The 22,833-nt window shown below is 39.1% G+C and overlaps 1 protein-coding gene across 3 annotated transcripts in view; it reads left to right on the top strand.

The window, feature by feature from the left end:
- Positions 1-22,833, top strand: part of tmem63c (transmembrane protein 63C) — a 33,784-nt gene that overhangs the window by 3,979 nt on the left and 6,972 nt on the right. For 2 of the 3 annotated variants that reach the window (XM_015055351.1, XM_015055353.1), the window contains exons 2-12: positions 7,934-8,159; positions 13,554-13,633; positions 14,412-14,499; positions 16,118-16,155; positions 17,286-17,428; positions 18,604-18,655; positions 18,756-18,864; positions 22,100-22,173; positions 22,283-22,363; positions 22,435-22,555; positions 22,693-22,826. In XM_015055351.1, coding sequence (XP_014910837.1) covers positions 7,950-8,159; positions 13,554-13,633; positions 14,412-14,499; positions 16,118-16,155; positions 17,286-17,428; positions 18,604-18,655; positions 18,756-18,864; positions 22,100-22,173; positions 22,283-22,363; positions 22,435-22,555; positions 22,693-22,826 — 1,130 coding nt within the window. In that variant the 5' untranslated portion in view covers positions 7,934-7,949. Of the gene's footprint in view, positions 1-4,531; positions 4,691-7,933; positions 8,160-13,553; positions 13,634-14,411; positions 14,500-16,117; positions 16,156-17,285; positions 17,429-18,603; positions 18,656-18,755; positions 18,865-22,099; positions 22,174-22,282; positions 22,364-22,434; positions 22,556-22,692; positions 22,827-22,833 lie in introns of those variants that run through there. The other variant, XM_015055352.1, reaches the window with a different exon arrangement.

Genomic DNA, 22,833 nt, shown 5'->3' with positions numbered 1-22,833 from the left:
TAATCTATAATTTTCCCACTTTGCCATTAACCAGCTTTACATCTACTGAACGTATTCCTTTTGAAAAGCCATAGAGATTGACATGCTTCAATACTGTCCTGTTATAAATGCAATGCATATGTGGTATCATATTCCTGTTTTACTGATCCAGATGAATCGGGCCCTTTCCACATAATGAAATTCTTCTTTATTTTAATTTATTTATGTTTCATATTTTCAGTATTTTCAGTTTTTCTGGTGTTTTGGTCCATATTTGCTCTTTAAGCCTTTGTAAGAATAATTTAATATTTTTGCTTAGTTCTGTTGGCTTATTGCATCATGTTGAACAGGAAAGGGGCTCAGGCAAAGTGATCAAACCTTACAAATAGCGAAGCTGATGCAGAAAGATCCCTTTTTATAAGTCAGATGCATGCCATGCATATTGAGAGGGACTTCTTTGGCGAGAGAGGAATAAGGAGACCAGTGTGTTGCAATAATTAAAAATGAACCAAATGAGAGATGAAGAGGAATAGAAAGAATTCACACTTTAGCAGAGACTCCATTCACACCACCAAACGGTTGTCTTATAGACTTCCCCACGTGTTCCCTGTGGAGGTGATGATTGCAGTCCTGGCTATTATTGGGAGTGAGATGTGTAGTGCTGCACGTATTCAGGTCCTCTCTGTGTGAATATAAGGACAATTTGTCCCCAACATAATTAATATGAGTGTGCCAGGATGATTGCATCATGTGTGAGTTGTATTCATGTGAGTCATCTCCCTGGCTGCATGTCTCAGGCTGTTGGGTATAAATGAGACCGTCGGATAGCACTTTGGTAAAACCCCCTTTTGACAGAAAATCGAACACAAACATAGGCTTGATGATGCCACGGATAGCTGTGAAACCTCCATTTGTATTCCATCTGTCATTTAAGCGCAGCCGCTCCGCTCTTCAGGCTCCGCTTTGTTCTTTTTACGTCTTGTGGCGGGGTGTGGGCTCCCTGCTATTTAGGATTCAAGCTGTGAGTTCTCCTGTTCCACAGGGGTCCATCGGATTGATGCCGATGCACGCAGCATCATTACTGATGTATACGGACCAACAAAGAGCTCCTGGTAATCTATCATCTATACATGGCATCAAATATTCATGGGTTTGTGCAGACATAATCTATTCTCATTTGTCACTTTTCACTGGCTCCTTTTTTTTAACAAACTGTTTTTTCTTAAATATGCAACCACCTGGTAGAAAGTGAGATTGAACTTTTCAGGATTAGTGTAAGAAATTAGTGTGTTTACAGCACTTTGAATTAAATGCATTCTTAAAGTCATTTGCAAGTTAAATCAGAAAGACAGGACACAGCTGAGCAGGAAGACATGGTGAGGCATTTTTTATGCAATGCATATTTTCAGCATTGCAAAAGTATTCATACCCTGCAAATTGTCACATTTCAAGCTCATAGAAAAGTTTCAGTGTGATTTATATGATAAAGACAAAAGTGGTAAATAATTCACCGTTTTAAATCTGAACAGTGTGGCTTGTACACATTTAGCCTAACGGTGCTTTTAGGAAGCATTTGGTTGCACAAGAATTGAATTTAGGGATATCAGAGTTAAGGGGACTGATTCAGATTTTTATCTATAAAAAAAACATTAATCTATTTAACTTTGATTTTACATAATACACCAAACAAAACAATCAATTATGCTGAAGGGTCCTGTGTTCTGACAAAATGCTAAATACTACTGAAAGTCTCTAACTCGGGTAGTTAGATGGCTACTAAGAGCATTTGTGGTCCTAAGTAAACAGTCTCTTGTTAGGTTGTTTGCTCTTTCAAGTGATGTGTGCATTTGCGAATTGAGAAGATATGAGTGGAATAATCCAGAATATCTAGACATGCAAAATGTGATTGTTGAACTGGTCAATTTCACATTCGTCCTGCTGCATGTAGCTCCACAGAGCCCAGATGGGACCTAATGAGGAGTCTATGTTCAGTTCAGTCTATGTAGCAGCAGCCGGACAGCCCTCAAAGGGGAAGCTTATGTGAATCCAGACAGGAAGCAGGTGTTAAGTTGGATGAACATGGCCCCCTTTTGCAGCCATCGTTCCAGCCATGATATGGATCATTCAGCCCCCTGAAACGTCCTGCATAAAGGGGATGCCAGACTCGGCAATGAAGCAAACACAACTCACCGGTCTGTGTTTATGAGAATGAGCCGTGAGAGAGGCAAAGCCCCTTCCCTTCTCCTCTGCTGAGCAGGTGGTGAGCTGATTGTGTTCACGCCTCCGCCCATTTCCCCCCTTCAGACTGAATCTGAAGAGGCTTGGCCATCCACTCATCCAACACCCCCAGCTCCAGTGTAACATCATCAAAACGCACACCAGCAACTTCTGTGAAGTTCAGAAAAACATCCATTCACACCGTAAATCTGCTTAGGAGGCATAGGAGCTTGATTTTTTTTTTTTTTTTCTTTTTTTCATAGATTATCTGTCTCTTGTTATATTATCAGGACATAGTGAGAGTTTTAACAAATATGTAAAAACATCCAACATGAAGTTCTCCTGTATTCCCTGATATCCTAATGTGAAGTAAAAAAAAAAAAAAAAAAAACTACTATGTTAACATATTCTGTGCATGACTCATTTGAAAATAACAGTAATTCAGAGGCAGAACACTTTTTGGAAAAATAACACACATTTTACAGGAATTGAGGCAAAAATGAAGTGAAACTTTAACCATATAGCAAAGTCATTCTGAGTCAGTTGTTTTCTACTTCCAAAAGCAAAAAGCGTCACAAGAGAAAACAGCCTCTTTAAGAAGGCTGCAGTCAAGAGGGAAAGTGCATCCCTGCAACCGTGATTCTCATTTTCACCTAGACGGTGAAGCATCCTTGAGGTTGGCCTTTTTCTCTCACAGAGACGACCAGTTGATTAGTTGCCGAGGTTCATATGTCAACAGAGGCAAACGTTTTATTTATGGCCCATTCCTCTGAGACTGCGGAGCCATCGTGCTCATCATTCCCCTCAGGCATGCAATGTTTCTTTATCCAATTGAAAATTTGACAAAGGCATGAAAGCTTTATAGGTGCTGTCAGCCACTGCTGTGCGATAGTTATCGGACTGTCATACAGCTGGGAGCTTCAACTCAATCCGATTTTAAAATGGTAAATGTAAAATTGGATTACCGATCAGTTTCCAATTATAGCATGGCAAAAACGAATATTATGAGACTTAAATGACAGTTTCAGGTAGCTAGTAAATGTCTTAAGTTTCAGTCTTTAACTCAAGATATTCCCTTTACCTTTGCAAAGTTCTTAAATTGTCCTAGAAATTATTGTGATAAATGATGTTGTTTTTGACACCATTTTCAAGTAATATATCGACGATAGTGGCATACTAAAGTAAGTTTACCCCCTCAGAGATTAATAAACTTTAATTTTATAAAGGCCACTCCACACTGGAAGACAATTTTAAATATCCAAAATAAAACGCATCCAAGAACAATCAATAAAAAGCAAATAAAAACCACACAAACTCAGAACCATAAATAAAATGGATTGTTGTCTTTAAGTAAAATTGTCCTTCAAAAAATACTAAACATCAGAATGTAAGTTATCAAGCCCATTTTATTTGATCGTGAGATGAATTGCTAATCCCTTTTTTGCACAAGCTGCAGATTTACAGCTAAATAACTGTTCAATTTGTCACTATGAGCTGGTTTCATTGCTAAAATTAAGTTGTCTATTTGTATTTCTAATTATTTCTTCCTTGAACTCAAATATGCAGCTGGTAAAATAATGAAAAGTAAGCTTATTTGAAACAGTCTATGGTGAATGTAACTAAGGTACTGTTGGGGAGCCTGATGTATCTGGTTTCAATTAGAGTTTATTGCAACTTATTGATCCTCTGGCTGGCAGTCTATTTATTTTTGCCTGAAACCGCCTGTGGCATGATATCTTCACTCCAACTCAAAGACAAAAGCCTGACTTCTCCATAAATTCTCATCCTTCATTTAATGGAGACTGGATAAAGAGGACATGTCCCTATTAAGTGACTAAATAAACACGTTTAGATCTTCACAGTGTGAGTAGTGCCAACCCACGCACACACACACGTACACAGATAAGCCTCAGCTGTTTTCTTCTGCTGCAGTAAACAGATTAGCTGACATGAGTTTGCTTTTCTTACCGCTAGCCTTTTATTTTTTTTATTTTTTATTTTTTTCTAAATCAAACTCGGGTGTCTTTTCTAACCAGCTGTCAGCTCCCATACTGACTTCAGCATCTGTGATTATTAATTGTCTGAACTGGGTGTGCATGAGGGATTTCACTCCTCCTGCAAGAGCTGGCCACAATCCTGCTTCACCAGCCAAACATCAGTTTGTAAATCTGCTGCGCTGGCTTTCGGAGCCCGATTCAGAGGAGGAGGGCGACAAGCAGAAAGGAAGGATTAGAAAGACAACCACATTTGCAGAGTTGGGTAAGCTGGAAGAGAAATGGATCGGCATGAGCTTGTTGGAGTGTTCATACTGTACACGAGGGGATGAGAATGGGAGCAGTCTCTTGCATGGAAGTGCTGAGTCATGCTGTGGCGTTTAGACAGATGCTGTGTGAAGCGTGTATTGAGCTGGCCTGTATCGCTCAGCAGCCTGTCTATCTCTAAAGGAGGGGGATGAAGGAGTCCTCTGTTCTCATCACAGACAGCAGAAAGCAAAGTAAGTATCAGCAGGAACAGAAAACGTTCTGGATGACTCTGTTGAGGCTCATCATGTTTCCAAGTTGCAGCTACATAATTATGTTTATCCTCCTCAATAAGGCGTGATTTCTGTTTGATTTAGCTGCTGTCACTTCACGTTACTGTTCACACAGCTGCTCTGCGCCCTTCTGGTTAACAGGAACATTGATAATATGAGAATAATTCTGTCTGAAGCTGATATTTATAAAGATAAGACTCAATAAAATATATAAATTTAAGTTTAGCACTGTAAATACAAGACTTGTTTTATAATTTCAGCCTCAGTTGTAAGATATATTTAATTAGCCTTGATCCTTTTTAATGCACAGCGTCTGTTTTGCTGCATTGAGAATAACTTTCGGATTCAATACTGTCATACATAAGATGCTTCATAGTGAGATTTACTTTACTTACTATTTAACCCTTCAGTGTTTTGTAATCAATGTTTTTGATCACCACCACATCAATGTGTTCCTGGTCAAGCTCGCCATAACATTAGGCAGTCAATAGGTGGTGCTGTTTACAAGCCTAAAAATTAACATTCAGTGAAAGTGTCAGAAAAGATCGAATAAAGTGGGGTTTTTTAGCCAAGGATTGGTGAGGATTACAGTCTAGAATAGTTGACTTCCTGAAATGTTTTAAGTACATGACATCAGTGTAAAAGTGATATAAAGTATGTGACTTTATGTTTATGGGTGAAGCTAAAGTGTTACTGAATTAAATGTTAGCTGTGTTTTGATGGCAATTTGTGATGATCAAATTGCATACTTGGTAAATTGCACATTTTATGGTGAGAACTTACATTTTTGCTCATGACCACGCCCACATATTTAATCACCAAAGACACAAAATGACACCGATTAATTTTAATTCTTCTTACCTGTAAGATGCAGTTTGAAGCTAATGTTTAAAAGTGTCAAGAAATCCAGTAGTGTAGTAAAATTCATAACATCCTGTGGTCAGTGGGGAAGGACAAGGTAATATAATGTAGGTGTGTTGAGGAGTGGATTCTGTTGGAAACCTTTGTTGTTTTTTTTTATGTAAATGTTGCTGTAATTTTGTGTTTTCTGGTGAGAAATCAGGTTTTAATGCCTGGCCAGTATCAGATGGTTTCTAAAAGAGTGAAAAGTTTTGTAACTTTTACTCTCCAATACCTTAAGAATTTGCAGATTTGATTGGTTGCAAGTAAAATGTAGGATTTCTAAAATATATTTTGCTTTGCATAAAAGGTGAAATAAACACTTTTCCAACAGGCCTTTGCACAGGCCTCAGAGATCAAGTTCAATTTATTGATATATATGTATAAACACTTGGAGTTTCATATTTAGGTTAGTTTAAAGTGTTTCTATGGAAACAGCTCTATAGACTAGCATGTTATAAATTTGCCTTCAGATGTGCCCGCTGGGAATCTCCTTCTCCACAGGGAGGTTCAGTATCTGAATATTGACTGTTTGCGATCACGTTTCTCAATAGGAGATGCGAAGGAGCTCACAGTGGTGCAGAAGGAGCCTCTTATTCTCTACTGTGTTGTATTTTTGCTCTTCTCTCCTTGATGAGCTCTCCTCCTACATTGTTGCTTCTGCTGGGGTTTCAGTTGCACAACAAATGCCAAGTTATAACTCAAAGTTTGGCAAACGCCCTTGGGAAGCGACGTCATTGTTTTAGTGATGAATCACGACAACAGTTTCTTCGATAATTCGGAGGCAGGCTTGAAGACCTTGAGTCACAATGTGCTAACTTGCAGGATTGAGATGGTTTTAGCTGACATTTACTGCTCCAGGGTGAGCTGCAAATTTACTATGAAGAGCAATCTATATTTGCATTGTGAAACCTGATCTGATCTAGCTGATGTCATAACAGTCAAGTGAATTTGCTGTATTTATGCAGAGCTTTGTCTGAACTGTGCTGCTGCTCCATTGCCTCTGTTTATTCACTGAGGAAGGTACACAAGCCGGGCAGCTGAGGGTCGGTAAGGTATTGATTGAAAGTGAGATTAGCATGTGCTGCTGGAGGACAGATGGTTCAGACCTCAGCTCTGTGGTCACGGCACTGACCAATGGATTCTCTGCAGGCTCTGACAGCAATCTGTTAATGCACTGAATATGTTTTCAGGATTTCATAGCTGACATAAAGAACAAATGAGGGCACAGTGTTTCTAGATTTTTCACCCTTAAGAATAAATTTTACTTTTCACAATGGCTGATTCACTTTTAAGGAATCACTGATCTTAAATTTGAGACTTTTACTGGGATCTCTTTTGATAGACCAGCACATTATTTGTAAAGTATGTGTTTTTTGACAAATGGGAATCTGCAAAAGTGTGAATGAGTCATTAGGATTGCAGCTAGAAGTTTATTAGGGTGTGTCACACATATCTTTTCTTTAACACCAGAAGCTTAATCAGACTGGATGGAGAAGCACTGTGAACTTGGACTTTATGTCTGGACTTTGACTTGGCTGTTTTTGGATCTTTGAAGTAAACCATTCCATTGTAACTCTAGCTGTTTGTTGAAGTCAATGTGCATTATAAGTTCAGACCTCCTGCTTCCACATTTTTGCATGTCCCCTACCCTGCTTTGAACCTCTAAATATCTTCATCTCTAACCTGTCTGACGTATCACATAGATTCAGATCAAACTAGACTGAAGTCCCTTGTTTTAATGTTACAAAATGTGGGAAAACAGATTCTAACACCTGGTCAGGGTTAATAATAATATGTTTTCTACTTTTATATAACACCTTCTGTCTGTAACATTGTAAATGCTGTAAGTGGTGCTTATTGGAGCATCTATGTTTTACAATTGCCATCGCTGTATAAGTCAGCATTTTATGTACTTGAAGCAGCTCTAGTTTAATTTGTTAAATAAAACGCACAGCACAGCTCAGTTGCTGCTACCGGACCACGACGCTTAATGCTCTGGTACTAACTCCACTTACGTAAAGTGCCACTTGCTAATTAAAAAAAAACATTCACACTTTCACCACTTTCACATCCCCTTTTCGCTGTGTCTAATCTATTGCATAATAATGTCTATTGTACAGTTTTGTGAATAATGGATTTTAATACATTTTTGAGTAAAGAATCTATGCTTTATTTTTGTTATGAAAGATTCTCCTGCAATATAAATGCACATACATAAACTTCTTATCATTTCCTCACCTATGTTAACACAAAAAGAAGAATATGCATTTATGTGTGCCTTTTGTCCGTCGTCTCTGTCAGATATGATCCAGTCCTGATGGAGTCGTCAGAGCTGTTGGAGACCAGGGCGCCCCCTGTGGCGCTGCAGCACGTCGAGCTGGATGTCTTGAGATTCCTGCAGTCATCGGGGGAAGAAAACAGCACGGCAGAGCAATGCTTCCGCTCTCACTCTCGCAACAGCGTCCTCCAGGGCCTGCCATTTGGTGGGGTGCCCACGGTCCTCTTCATAAATGCGGTGCTTTGGATGGTACAGGCTCTCACACACTCTTACCAAGAAGTCTGTTCACTCATTTGTCCAATAGCAGCATTCCCTGGTTTTCTGAAAACTTGTGCTTTATTTAATATAACTAGTGGAAAACAGTAATTTAATTCTACAGATGACCTATTATGCTTCCGTAAACAGGTTAGGCTAGATTTGTGGGATATTTGAAATATGCTCATTACATTTTTTTTTAACCAAATCATTGTTGGGTAATGAGATTTTAGTCTGTTCAGTTCTGCCTATTTTGAGCCTCTTTCAGAATGAGCTGTTTTAGGGCCTCTTGTCACTTTAAATCTAAATCAACTGCTGCTGGCCACGCGCCCACTTCATCTCACTTGAAAATGACTGTACAATTATACAACTGCTCATTTCTGAAAAGTGGAAGTAGAGCCTCCTGCACAACCAACGAGAATGCATCAAGTGGTTTCTGAATAGTGAGTCAACAACAAAACACTTGTCTTTTCCAGCAGCCATTGTACAGCGTGTACAGCGGTTAAACTAGCTGACCAAATGTGTTGGAGCTCTGCTTGGGTTGCTAGGTAACGGAGCAGTGTCTGTGGCTTAACAGTTGAGAGGTTTTTGAAATGACTCCTTTTCCAGACATCAAAAAATATTAACATATTGTCAAGAAACACAAGGGGGATTTTTTTAGGTGTTTTTGTTGTTTTTAGAAGCAGATGAGATCCAAATGTACGTGCAAAGAAATCTACCTTTTCCATAACAAATTTCCTTTGATATATACAGTGGTGATAAAAATGGGCAGACTAATAACACAACAAACAACTTCATATGCATTTGGTTTGAATGCATCATTTATTGTCTACCTAGTGTCAAAATTATGCTTTTAGGGTCACATATATTCATACACCCTGTGATGGACCGAGTTAAAAAACAGAAGGAGTCACAGGATATTAATTAGAAAAATAGGGTTTTTTATTTTAACCCAAAGATTATAAATGACAAGATAAACTGAGCTCATAAAAGAGGTCAAAGAAACAAAACTGAACTCAGGCAAAAAGTGTAAACAAACTGGCTGCACAAACAAACATAACTGACCTAACAAAGAAATGACACACAGGGGTTTATATACTGGCTGATCAGACCAATTAAGACACAATAGGGATAACTAAACAGAATACAATTACAAACAACAGTACAGCTAAGTTTGACTAAACTAAAACCCAAAAAAATGAAAATCAAAAATATTAAAGTTTAAATACTACTATTTACTTAAATACAAAACTTATCTAAATAAAGAAATTACAAATTTCCCCTGCCAGCAGGAACTAATGGTGCAGTCCAATTAGCACCTATGCCTGCTGAGCCCTGGACCCCATCTCCTGTCTGGCCACTCCAAGGCAGGTAAGCACCGGCAAAAAAAAACAAAGTTAATCTTAAGCAAGCAAATAATACTTTAAAGTTGATATAAATACACATGTTAACTAAATGTGCGCGCTAACATAAAGAACAAATGTATCCAAATCAACTAAAATATCTTACTTAAACTAAAGTGTTGTGTTTGAATGAAAAAATAAACTGCATAAAAGGGTTACCGACTTCAGAGTGTGGCCATGGATTTGGCCATCACACACCCCTACTAATATTTGGGTAACTGACGCTAATCAGGTTACAGAGAGACAACTTACCTTTTGAAGAAATTAAAACGCTTCTTGCATGAAGCTGGTTGGATATTTGACCAGTTACTCTATCAGAAATGGTGGAGCATTTTCAAATTGGATGGTCTCCTGGTATGGCTCACACTTTTAAAGCATAATCCACAGACTTTTAATAGGATCGAAGTTTGGGCATTTTCAGAAGTGCCTAATTTTTAACCTTCCAGCTGTTGTCTTGGGGTAGTTCCTGAATTTGGAAGTATTTTTTTTGGTCTTAATTATACTACATGGAACTTGATTATCATCTTACTGTCACTGTCAAAAGTTGATGCATAATTCTTTGATTTGGAAGCTTCATCTTGACCCCTTCAAACATTTTTTTTTATGTCGGTGTGACCAAATAACTCAAACTTTGTGTATTCTTACCATAAAACATTGCTCTTGATATTCTGGGCAGATATAAATTTTACTTGTTAGGCCTTAACTTTGCTGAAAATTTATGGACTACCAACAAATGGTGTGCAGTCTCTTTGTTGTTTACTGAAGGCCCTTCATCCAAAGCGTTTTAGCCTGTATGTGTAATTGTGAAGCTCTATCTCAATCTGATATAGGTCATGATATGTTTCCTGCCTGTAGGTTTCTATTTGATGGACTTTGGGATTTTTGTCTGTGAAAGGTGCTGGATAGATAAAATTGACGTACTCATGATACTTAATAATGTTGAAGTATTTATATGGGTAAGTAAAAATTGCCATCAGGTTCTGATCATGGAGGCACCTGAATTCCTAGCAAGTTAGTTAGAGATCAGAAGCTACATAGCTGGTTATGGTGGAGTTAGAGTTAACAAACTGAGCTGAACAACATGAGGTTCCGTCACATCAGTGACCAATTCAGCCTGCTGGCAGACTCGGGAGACAGATTTGAGTTTCTGGTCTTTTCGAGGACATGTCGAATGACTCAGTTAACAGAAATCAATTTTTAATTTTTAAAAACATGTTTCGAAATAGGATCAATCTCTTTAAAACTCTTCCAGTAATTTTGCCTTTGTCCACCGCTGTACCTTAGACAGGTTTGACTGATGACAGTGTTTCTAAATAAGTCTGAAGCTGCCATCACCTTGTTCAGATATCACGAACAGATCGATGCAAGCTGACAAGTAGAGTGTGATGGATGAGCATAGTTTTGTTTTTGAGAAAATGATTTGGACTTTCTAATAGAGATCATGTGTCATTCCTCTGAGAGCTTCAGTGTCGCCGTAAATCCTCGTCTTCCTCGCTTCTCTTTCTCTCCTCTGTCATTACGATGCTGCTGCCACCACTCTCTGTGGCCTTTAGCAACTTGGACGAAATCATGTCTGCATCGGCTGCAGTGAGGCTCCACCCAACACTTTTGGAATATAATTGAAAACAAATATTGCATTTCCTAACGGTCCCTTGCAGTTTTAATATTGTGCATATTGTCAGTATAATTTGTCTCTAGTTTCAAATACAGAAATAAGATTTATGTCCCATAGTAACGGTGCTTTGAAAAGTATTCACATCCCCAGAACTTCAACATTTGGTCATGTTACAATTAAAACATCAGTATATATATTTTATGTGACTGCAAAAAAAGTAAAGTGGAAGGAAAGAGTGATGCAACATTTATTACCAATATGACTCTGAAAAGTGTGGTATGTGTTTGTATTCAGCCCCTTTCACTCTGGTACCCCTAAATCAAATCCAGTGCAATCTCCGTCTAATTAATAAATGGAATCCGTCTATTTGTAACGTATATTTAAACTGTTTAGATAACATGGTGGAAAAAAAAAATGGCGTTAAGGAACACAAGTCAAAGGTAAAGCTTGGGAGGAGCTGCAGAGATTCACAGCTTAGGTGGAAGAATCTGTTAACAGGGGAGCTATAACCTTTGCATTCCACAAATTTGACCAAAATAGTACAAGAACAAATGTTCTATTAAAAAAAAAGTGTAAAAAGATCTGAAGTTTGCCAGAAAACATGGTGACATAGAAAGCATGTGGGAAATTATTCTACAAGAAGATTGGTGCAGAAACGGTGAAGCTACTCAAAGCTAAAGATGGATGGATCTAAATGCAGGACAATCTAGGAAGAAAGAGCTTTATGGGCTGCAAAAGAGACTGTAGCAGAAATTTATCTTCCAGCACATCAGGAACCTTAAAGATGCATCTAGAGCTACAACAGAGTGGCTTTAAGTATGTTCATGTGCTAGAATGGCCCAGTCAAAGTCCAGTTGAGGATTGTGGCAAAACTAATATCCATGTCCAGACTCAACTATTTTACAAAGGCAAATGGGCTCATATTTTTATTTGAGTCTCTAGATATCCAAAACTGCAGAAACAAACCACAAAAGATTAATTGTAATTCTATGAAAAAAGGTTTTTCTACAAAGTATTGATTCAGAGGGACTGAATGTAAATGCATGCCTCACACTTTAGAAAATTATTAGTAAAGAATTCTGTAACCATGCACCCGCTAGCCTTCCACCTTACTGATATGCCCTACTTCTTTGTTGGGATTTTGCATAAAATCCTCCAAAATACAATTTATTGTGACATCATGTGAGAAAGTTTACGTTTACGACAAAAGAGTTTCTAATTTTAACCCAGCTGCACTCAATTTGATCTGAGATTTTGGTCCCCATAATCATGTCCATAAACAGAAACGCAAATGCATCACATTCTTGTCACACATGTCAAGTTAAATATACTTTTGAGAATCCAGTTTGTGCATTATTTACAAACACTGGTGTGCTGTTTCTGTTGCAGCCTTCCAGATAATAATAGACTTCAACTTGGAGCTGTCAGCCGGCTCATTTCCAACGTCAGGCCTCGTCAGTCTTGATCTCCGCTCTCGATCAGCAGCCTCCATCTTTTAATTGGCTCATCTTATGACTGCTGAGTTGTCAAGCCAACAGAGAGGGTTTGAACGCCGTCTCCTAATGACGGGCATGAGTCAAAGCGTGTTTCCCTCCAGGTGACGGAGGACACCTCCGCATTAATCCCATCATCACACTGAATAAAATATGTGCGGGAGTTATAGAGGAGAGCCACACTTCGAAACAGGGAAGTGTTTAATGACGAGGGAGGAGAAAAATACTAGGAGGAGAAACTGTAGCCCATCATTCATCCAGGGGCCTCTGCCGTGTTTTCATTGCTTAAAGATTGAATCATTCAACATTTAATGGGCGCTTTCCTCCATTAACACAGCTGTCTAAATCGGCTCAGAACAGGAGATGATTTAATGCTGCCATTAAAATCAAAAGCTCATCGGCACGTTTACTCAATTTGCATTCATCATTGTTCATCCATGACCTTTCAGTTATGTCCGTGGACACCACTTAACTCCACTTTCCAACTATACTGAGTGAATAGGTTTTGTATTTTTAAAACCTGCTTGAGACAATCTACTTGACATCCATTTGAGGTTATCCAGGTTTATTTTTTGCAGCTGACCACTCTGATCTGACATGGCTGCATAGCATGTGTTCATGCGTTCACGCTGACCCGGTTCTGATAGTTTCCAAGACAACCACACACGAGAAAGTACAGGGGAAAAAAGGAGGATGGCTCTTTGTTGCTGCAACAAAATGTTTGAATTTCCTGAATGCAAGATGGAGATTTTGGAGTCAGCTCCTTGATCAAACAGTATGGAGACACTTGAGCCGGGGCTTATAAGAACAAAGTGTTTGACTGAGGATATCTGATTTCCCAGAAGCTCTGAAATCATTTCCGTTTTTTGTGTTGCAGTTGTTATTGCTCATCTTTTCTTGTCTGAGGAAGGCTGCGTGGGACTACGGTCGTTTGGCTCTGGTTATGGAGAATGACAGGTAAATCCCTCATTCGCCGCCCTAATCAGAAAAATCTGATCCACTCTGCAGCCTGTGAGGCTCGTCCAAATGTTCAAGATGGGAGAAATTATGCTCAGTGGAACGGCTCCCTCTGCTGGTGGACAAAGATGGCACATGCAGTCCTTTACTACTGAATAATATATAATAATGATTTTAGAATAAGTTGCTTTGGAGTTTTCCAATTATGGGTGTACTGAAGTAGTATCTTTTAACTGTATATTCATCTTTTGTGTTTCTTCACTGTAAATGGAAATATGGAAATTAAATGCGTTATGTTTTATTTCTCCTTTTTTTTAATTGGTAATATTAAACATGCCCAGGATTATTTTAACCAGAATGAGGAGATCGACATATGCACAGGTTTCCCACTGTTCAGTCAGTATTTGGAGGATGATATAAAGTTGTGAAATGAGTCTGCTCTGTGGGTTTTTGTGCTCATTCAGCACCCTACATCGTGGGCTTGATTAATCCTGCCTGACTGGTGGACGCGTCACAGCTCGAGCAGCCAGGCAGCATCTGTGCATTTTGCCAAACGGCCCTTCCTTTATGTAATTGAATTACGCTGCCTAATTTGACATTTAGCTGAATAGTCAGTGGTGAAGCCTAAGGATTGATATCTACTTACTTTGTCACATGCTTGTTTTTGATGTCCTCCTGACTCCAAAGCCCCTGGCACCTAATGTTTGTTTATTTGGGGCAATGATGGGCCATAAGTGACAGTTAAAAATGTCATTTTGTCCCTTCTTGTCCCCCTTAGTCTTACATCCCTGTTTTATGGCGAACCGAGTGAAAAAGAAAAATCTCCCTCAGAGTCCAGCCCCTCCGACTCTGAGACAAAGGACATGGTGAGTTTCAGAGCCATTGACCATGATGAAGCTAAAACCAAATGGCCCATTTGATTTGAGAAAACATAACTTCAGAAGTCACTTAATTTATTAAAGATTATTGGAAAGCTGACACGAGAGGCCATAATTACTATCTGAAAAGTTATTGCTGTTTGGCTAAATGAAGGCTTTATTTTGTTTTACACTTTTCTTTGTTTCGTTTAATAACGGGAACAATATAAAACCAATATAAACAGATTTAGTTCAGCAGCACAACAAATAGTGTGTGTGTGTATGTTTAAAGTGTTGCTATTTTAAAATTTTTTATGGCAAAAACCCTAAACTTAAATGTTTTTATGTGGATTTTTATGAGAGACGCCAACAATAAGAAGTGCATCATTTTGAAGCAATAAGAACATTAATGTTTTCCAAAGCGTGTTGCTCGTTAAAATCAGAAAAACTCCATGATCACACGTTCCAGTATAATTAGAGATGTGGGTCACATTTTTAACCTAACCCGGCTTTAAACTTCTCCACAACTTTCTTCCTGTTCTGTCTGTTCCTTGATCTTTGATTCTTTTTGTTCACTAATGAACAAAAAGAACTGGTTTAATCTGGATTTAAAAAGCTTTTAACAGGAAGAAACCTCCAGCAGAACCAGAACCTGGCTCAGTGTGAGCAGCCATCTGCTACAACGAGCTGGGAAGTCGAGAAAAAAAAAAACTTTTTTTTTATTAAATATAAGTTCTAGAGATTTCAAGTTGCTCAGATAAGCTTCTAATTTCTTTTTTCCCAGCATGCATAGTGTTCTAAAACATGGAACCACAATTCTGGACAGTTTCCATCTTTGAATCACTGCACATTTGATCATCTATTTAGTGTTTTAAAATTTGAATTGTACAAAATGCAGGTTAAAAAAAATATATGTTCTCACTCTTCCATGAACTTGTTAGTTGGCAGAAGGTCATGGACACCATCCAATGACAAATTGAACCCTATCAGACCATCACGAGTGCAAAAGTATAGCAGCAAGTTGATGCTTATAAGGTAGTAAAGGCCTGTTTTCCTCCTGCACCACTATCTTTGAGTCAGTAAAACTATAATTAGGGTAAACAAAAGTGATAGAATGAGGGGGAGACTGGTGGAGTCCAGCCATCATCACCCTGCACAATATTTTTAAGAAATACTATCATTACCAATACTAAAGATACTGCACAGACAACCAGTCTCACACAGGTTTATTTACAGTAAACCAATGTGTCACTGTTAATTTGCTGAATCTATTTTCAAGCCTGAAAACTGCTGCATGCTGAGTTTTTCATAATGAGGCCCGGTTTGCCCAAGATGGCGCGGCCCCAACTGTTTGGATCATGACTCAGCCGAACTGTCTATGACTCCCCGTGACACCTGTGTGACAGACTGAAGTCACTCCCTGCCTGTTTATAACACTGTAAGTCAAAGAATCAGACAGGAGTCAGAGGCCTGTGCCCACACAGAGCCGAGGCGGCAGTAAACTGATTACAGCGCCAGCCTAGACCCATTAAATCTCCGTGTCACCCTGCAGATCTCATGCAGAGTCCCCGCATGTTGCCACAAGTAGCGTGTTATCATCTGTTTTGTTGTTCTCTTCTCATTCCAGGGCTTCTGCTCATGGCTTTCATCTCTTTACCATATGAAGTAAGTTAACACACAGAAGTTTGTTCTGAAATTATTTTTCATCCCCCTCTAATCTCAGCTGGTGTCACCATCCAACGTAAAGTCTAGGTTGCAGCTCTTTTAGCAGCTCAGTAACCCTGGCTGGGTTTATGTGGCTTTCTGCTAGATGCTTGCATTAACTCAAGGCTGACTGCACATGGCTGTTTTAGCCTGTAAAATGGTTCTTTTAATGGTATCCATGGTTTCCATAGTATTGTGGTGGCGTTTGGGTGCTGCTGTTTTTAGCTCGCATGTCAGCAGCTCACGCGGGGAAAAGCAAACCCACCCTGAAAGTTCACAATGTGTGGGCTGCATTCAAACCAGAACACACCGCTTACCTCATCTTCCTGAACTTCCTGCCCAGGAATCTCCATCTTTTAGCTTTAATATTACAACCAATGTTTCACTCATATCGACTTTGAAGCTGCAGATTTTCACGTTTGTCAAGCACTAAACTTAGATTAAACTGTTGTTGTTTTTGTCCGGAGGGCAGAAATGGTCAAATAAAAAACACTTGCAGGCCCTTCTTTTCTTATTAAATGTAAAACATTGTGTGACATTTATTGTATCTGCTTAAATAATAAAACTACAACATCCAAGATTTTATTGAAGCAAACAAAATAGCTGGATATTTTTAAATGCAAACCATAAAACAGGTTGTTTCTTGATTATTTTTATGTTTTTTAATGCAGGTTATTGTTTTCTCAGCCCAAGTCTGAGCCCAAGAGTTGTTGGATGTTTGTGGTCTTATAATAATACCAAATTACGGCAAATGCAAATACCTGGACGATAACTAAGAAACATTTGTATTTTGTCTGTGAAATGTATCAATCTTAAATAAATAAAACAAATATTCTTCACCTGTGTTTACAAGTCATATTTGCCTATCAGACCAAAACCTTACATTGAGCTGAAAAGCCAATCTCACTTGTCAAACCTGGACTGTAAACTAATTGTTTTTTTTTTGTTTTGTTTTGTTTTATTCCTTAAACCATGAATTTGGCCATGTGAGAACTTCATATTCATTAACTCAGAAACAGTTTCAAGAACTTGCTTTCAGTTCTGAAGAGTGTACATTTTGGATGTTTCATCCATATATTTTATGTGTGCAGGGATGAGGAGATCCGCAGCAAATGCGGCATTGACGCAGTCACATACCTGTCCTTCCAGCGCCACATAATACTGCTCATGACGGTGGTTTCCCTGCTCTCCTTGGCTGTAATCCTGCCGGTCAACTTCTCCGGGAACCTCCAGGGTACGATGGGCTTTTAGGCAATTATGCAAGGAACGCTGTACATCACCCTAAATGCACCATTCCCACCATAAAACATTGACGTAGCAGCTGTGGGAAATTCTTCAACAGCTGGTCAGAATTAATGGGAAGGTGGATGAAGTTAAATGCAGGGCAACCCTAGAGGGAAAACCTGATAGAGGATGGAAAAAAGACTTGAAACAAAGGGTGGAGGGGTTACTTTTTATCTGCAAAAGTACTCTAAACGTTTAGCTAGAGCAGCAATGGGCAGATTCTGATTAAAGTTTATTCACGTATTCGAATGACCTAGTCAAAGTTCAAACCTAAATTCAACTTTCTTTGGCAAAATTGTTGCTGAAAGGTTCTCGCCATCAAACTTGACTGAATGTTATCATTTCATTAGCATAAATTCCAGTTTCTACATGTAACTTGCCCCTAAGACATAATTGCAGTGACATGGCTGACTCAGAAGATTGAATGAAAATGCAGGTCACACTTCTCAGATTTTTATTCGTAAAAATTCGATAACCGTATGCATCTACTTCCTTCCTCTTCAAAATTGGAGGGCTATTTTGTGTCTTATCACATAAAATTCCAGTAAAATGCATGTAAGCTTGTAGTTGTAACAGGACAAAATGTGGAAAAGTTTAAGTGAGGATTAAAACTTAAAATAAAGATCCTGCTCTATATATAATGGAAGGTTTTTGACATACTGGTGAGAAGGCAACCCAGGCCAGAATAGAAACGGCTTCATTTCCTACTGGTCCACACAGGCAGGTGTTAGGAGCGGGCTGAAGCGTATAACCAGCTGCTAAATAGCAACAGAAATCCTTTCTGGCAGCTGTGTGTTTATTTTGTAGGATGCACAACAGGATGAAGGCAGGGACCTTTTTATGGGTTCTGTGGGGAACTGAGCTGGTTTCTCCTAGCTGTCATCTTATGGACTGATGCGTCACCCTCTGTTAAATAAACTAATGCAGGCTGCCATAGCAATGGCAAACAAAGGCTGGCCCAAATTAAACCAGACATGGCTGACATGTGAGGACATTGTGTAAAATTCATATAGCTGAACATGAGTTTGCTTTAATTGCGCCTCGCCTTCCAGACAAGAGTGGTGGGATTTTCCTTTTAAGCCAAGACAACATTGAAATGTATATCATGTGGCTTTATGCCTACAGGAGACGGTCCTGAAGACTTTGGAAGAACAACGCTTGCTAATGTTAGCGCAAAGTAAGTGAGAGACACTTACTTTGTGTAATACATCTGGTTTCTAAACCAGAGGTATTAAAAAGTGTGTCTGTAACTGTTGTGTTATTTGTGTGCTTCAAAGGGACAGCTTTCTTTGGCTGCACAGCATCTTTGCTCTGGTGTACTTTATCATCACTCTGCTGTCCATGGCTCACCACTCTGCAAGGCTGGAACACAGAGAGGATGAAAAGGTCTGTCAGCATCACATCACATCAATCCCTACAAGAAAAACACTTCCCCTCTGTGCCTTCATTTGTATTTTGCTCCTACCTAAATGGAAAACATAGCCTTGGATTGCTTTCAATGTAATCTGAGATATTAACTTATGTTATGTACCTTCATAAAACATTTTGTTTTGTGTTGTTTTAAAATTAGCCTAACGTAGTTATTATGTATATTTCTCAGGATATATTTGGGATCGACATAAAATATACACTTAAATTAGAGATTACAGGAACAATCGATGTCAAGAAAAAACAAAATCAAGAATTAAAGTTGTTTTTTTTACTTCAAATTTCTTTTCTTACTTTCCCCATCATTCACTAATTCAGTGGTGCCCAAAGTCGATCCTCGAGGGCTGGCATCCTGCATGTTTTAGTTCTCTCCCTGGTGGTAGCAACAACCTATTCAGCATGTCAATGTTCTTCTTAGGTCTTCTAACGAGCCATCATTTGATTCAGCTGCGATAAACCAGGGAGGAAACTAAAACATGCAGAATGCCGGCCCTCCAGGACTGACTTTGGGCACCACCGCACTAATTAGTGATCCATCTTGCCCTTTAGCGAATGATGGCATGCAAACAGCTGTTGGTGTAATCACAAAAAGGCGGTCACTACGTTTTACAGGGTGAAATTTTCTGTCTGAAGTTTGCATGTTGCAGGTAGAGACATCTAGTTGTACATGTGTTATTGTGCATCTTTTTGCAACCATTTTCATGTGCGAGAGTAGACATTGACTTGGCAGTCATGGCCAGCAACATCTGGTTTGGATGTAAAGTGAGTGACAAGAGGGCCCAAAACGGCTCATTGTGAAATGAGATCAAAATCAGTGGAACTGATCCGACTAAAATCTCATTATCTAGGAATGATTTTGTCCAAACCTGTTCAATAAAGCAGGATGAGTCACCTTTAAGCTCTGAGAAAACTACAGAGGGGGTCAGATCTAGCTCCAACCTAGGCCTGCTTCATGGATTTCTAAACCTTTCAGGGTCTGATTTTACCAAGGACCTCCTGTTATTTATTTTACGTTACTTCATGGTGAGGAGATCTTGTTGGTGACCAGGAAGGAGTGTGTATTGTGCTTGTCTACTCTTTTTAAGAAGATGCTTCTGTCTACTTCTTTTGATAGGACAGTTGCATTTATGTCCGTGCTGAGTATCGATGATTGCTCATTTTTTGTTCAGAGGCAGCCTTTGTTTGGTTTAGTGGTTTCATTTATGTTCTTGAATATTGTTGAAACTGATTTTACTCTAGTTTGAGGAGTAATGGTGTTGACCTGTTTCTCATTTCAAGAAGCTCAAGTCATTATTTTAATTACTAAACTCTTATTTTTGCTACATTCCTTCTGCCTTTTTATTCATCCCAAAACATTGTTTGTTATATTCCCTCATCTGTTGGACAACATCTGGAGACGTTACAAGTGGGGGCTTGTCCGGGATCTTTTGAATGAAAAGTATTGTGGTGGGATGAGTAACTCGGTTTGCTTTGTGTCCTTTTTTGTTTTCTGATGCAAGGTGGTTGTTGGTGTGGTAGGATAGAGGGGGCTCACTGGATCCAACAGTCCTATGTTCAGATTGGTCCGTGTGGTCTCCTTTCTTTTTTTTTAATTTTGGCTGACGCATCACAATGAGCGTTAGTTACTGTGGCTCTGTAAAACCATTGTTTTCTGGTTCAAGTAAACAAGGCATCCTTTGACCTAAATAAGTTTGTGGCAAGCTGGATGAATGCAGGAAAACAGATTTGAGCGTGAACTATTTTTGCTGAACATTTGTTGTCACAAGGTGGTCTTTATTTACCCTGATATTGAGGAAAGACCTTGGATTCATGCAGAGGATGGAGATCCCTCTGTGCCTGCCTCGGGGAGGGCAGATGAACCTGTGGTTGAGAGTAAAACTCCTGCCAGGAGTGTGAATGATGAGGGTTAACCGGTCACTCTGTCACGTTACGATCCGTTCTCTGTGGAGTCATCATTGGGTTCCCGGTTAAAGCTAAGATTAGACCAATTTCACTTGGAGACAGAAGAAAAAGAACTGGAATTCCAGTTTTGAAGAAAGTAGGAGTTGAAGCGGCTTGAAGCTAAAACAACTATAAAACTTTGTGAACCATAAGTAAGAAAATCCTCAGTTCCTCTTCCTTTAATGAAGGTTTGGCAACCTTGGAGCGAATGTTTGACGTTGGTAAACACGTCTCGTTGGTTCCAGTGTTCCGTGAGATAGAAGTTTAAAGTTATTTTGGAGTTTTTGAATGAATTGGAATGGCATTAAACTAGCCACAGGATGGTGAAGGCTGTACTTCAATCTAAACAGGGGGTGTTGAATTCATTTTCATTTCCACATCTGGATCATGAATGTCTTTAAATGCATTCTGCCAGTTGTGTGGATAAAACTACTCAGCAAACTTTAAAAATATTTTTGGCTTTCTCTGCAATTCAATGAGTGCATATTAAAATTAAATAATTTCAATATTTTCACATCCATCTGATTAGTATGCAAATAAAAACTTATTTGATTTTATGTAAAAATAACATTTGAGCACATGCCTGCTGAGCTTTGATTTCATCCAGATAAAGCCAGAAGTGATGGTTTCTAATGGCTGTTTTTTCTGTTTTCCCTTTGACAAAGTCTGAGAATAAATGTTTTTTTTTCTGTCTAAAACCTGATAATCTCACAGCTGACTGATGCATATAAATGTAAACAGCTAAGATCCTGCTGTGAAGCAGGAAGCTGACCAGCTCACCATTACATACTCCACCTTGATCTCTACACAGTATCGGAGAGTGCTTGAGGAAAATTCAAGATCATCTCTAAACAACAAAACCAGCATGAAGCAGAACAGGACCATGCAAAATGACAATGACCCAAAATACACCCACAACTTAAACAGTATTGAGTTGGTAGCTGAGAGGGGCAACTTTTCCTCAGATACAATTATTTTCAAAAACCTTAATATTACACGTCATAAACTAAGCAGTTAATGAAGCGAGATCATAAAAATGTTTGAATTTCAATTAGAAAAGAATATATCTTTATGAATGCTATTTGGCAGTACAGCTCTATTTGTATAGTTTTCTTTAAATCTAAAAATTTACACTCTCAGAAGAATTTATGTATGGCAGCAGGATTTTAATTCTCTGTATCAAACATAATTTTTATGGTACATTTACACCAAAACTTCTAAACTGGGTGTTCTTGTGTGTTTCATGTTGCAGGGTTCCAGGACGCTGATGATCACCTCCATTCCCAGAGAAATCTCAGACCCAGGACTCATCACCAAGCACTTCCAGTACTCCTTTTTCTTCTCTAGTTTCTTGTTAGGTCAACTTAAATCCTTTATTATGTTTATGAGTTGGCTCTCCAGGAGGAATAATAAATGTTAAACCTTCACTCACCAGCGAGGCCTACCCCAGCTGCACAGTCACCGACATCCGCTTCTGCTTCGATGTTCACAAGCTGATGAAGCTAGACTTAGAAAGGTACGGTCAACTCTCCCCGACTCAGATGGCATCACTTGAAAGTGGAGTAACACATTCTGTGTGTCCTACAGGCGCAAAGCAATGAAAGGCAGGCTGTATTTTGCAACAAAGGCCCAAAAAGATGGGAAGGTCATGATCACGACCCATCCTTGTGCTCAGATATTCTGTTGCGGCATATGTGGTTTTGAAAAGGTGGGTTGGGTGAACATCAACTGTACTGTCACCATTGCGTAGGAAGAGTTTTACCACTGGATGGCACTGCAATGCAAACGTAGCATTGCTAAACGTGGTAAAAAGCTTCCTGAAGTTTGCAGTATTACTTTCTGCAGGTGGATGCAGAACAGTACTACAGCGAATTGGAGGAGAAGTGCACAGATGAGTTTAATGCGGAGAAGCAGCGGATCACCATGAAGAGGCTGGGCATCGCCTTTGTGACTCTCAGAGATGAGAGGATGACGGCTGTGTGAGTA

The sequence above is a fragment of the Poecilia latipinna genome, unplaced genomic scaffold, assembly GCF_001443285.1.
Source record: "Poecilia latipinna isolate Pla-1442-1.1 unplaced genomic scaffold, P_latipinna-1.0 Scaffold1312, whole genome shotgun sequence".
NCBI classification, from domain to species: domain Eukaryota; kingdom Metazoa; phylum Chordata; class Actinopteri; order Cyprinodontiformes; family Poeciliidae; genus Poecilia; species Poecilia latipinna.
Note: the sequence above shows the minus strand (reverse complement) of the source record. Positions and strands in the feature narration are given on the sequence as shown.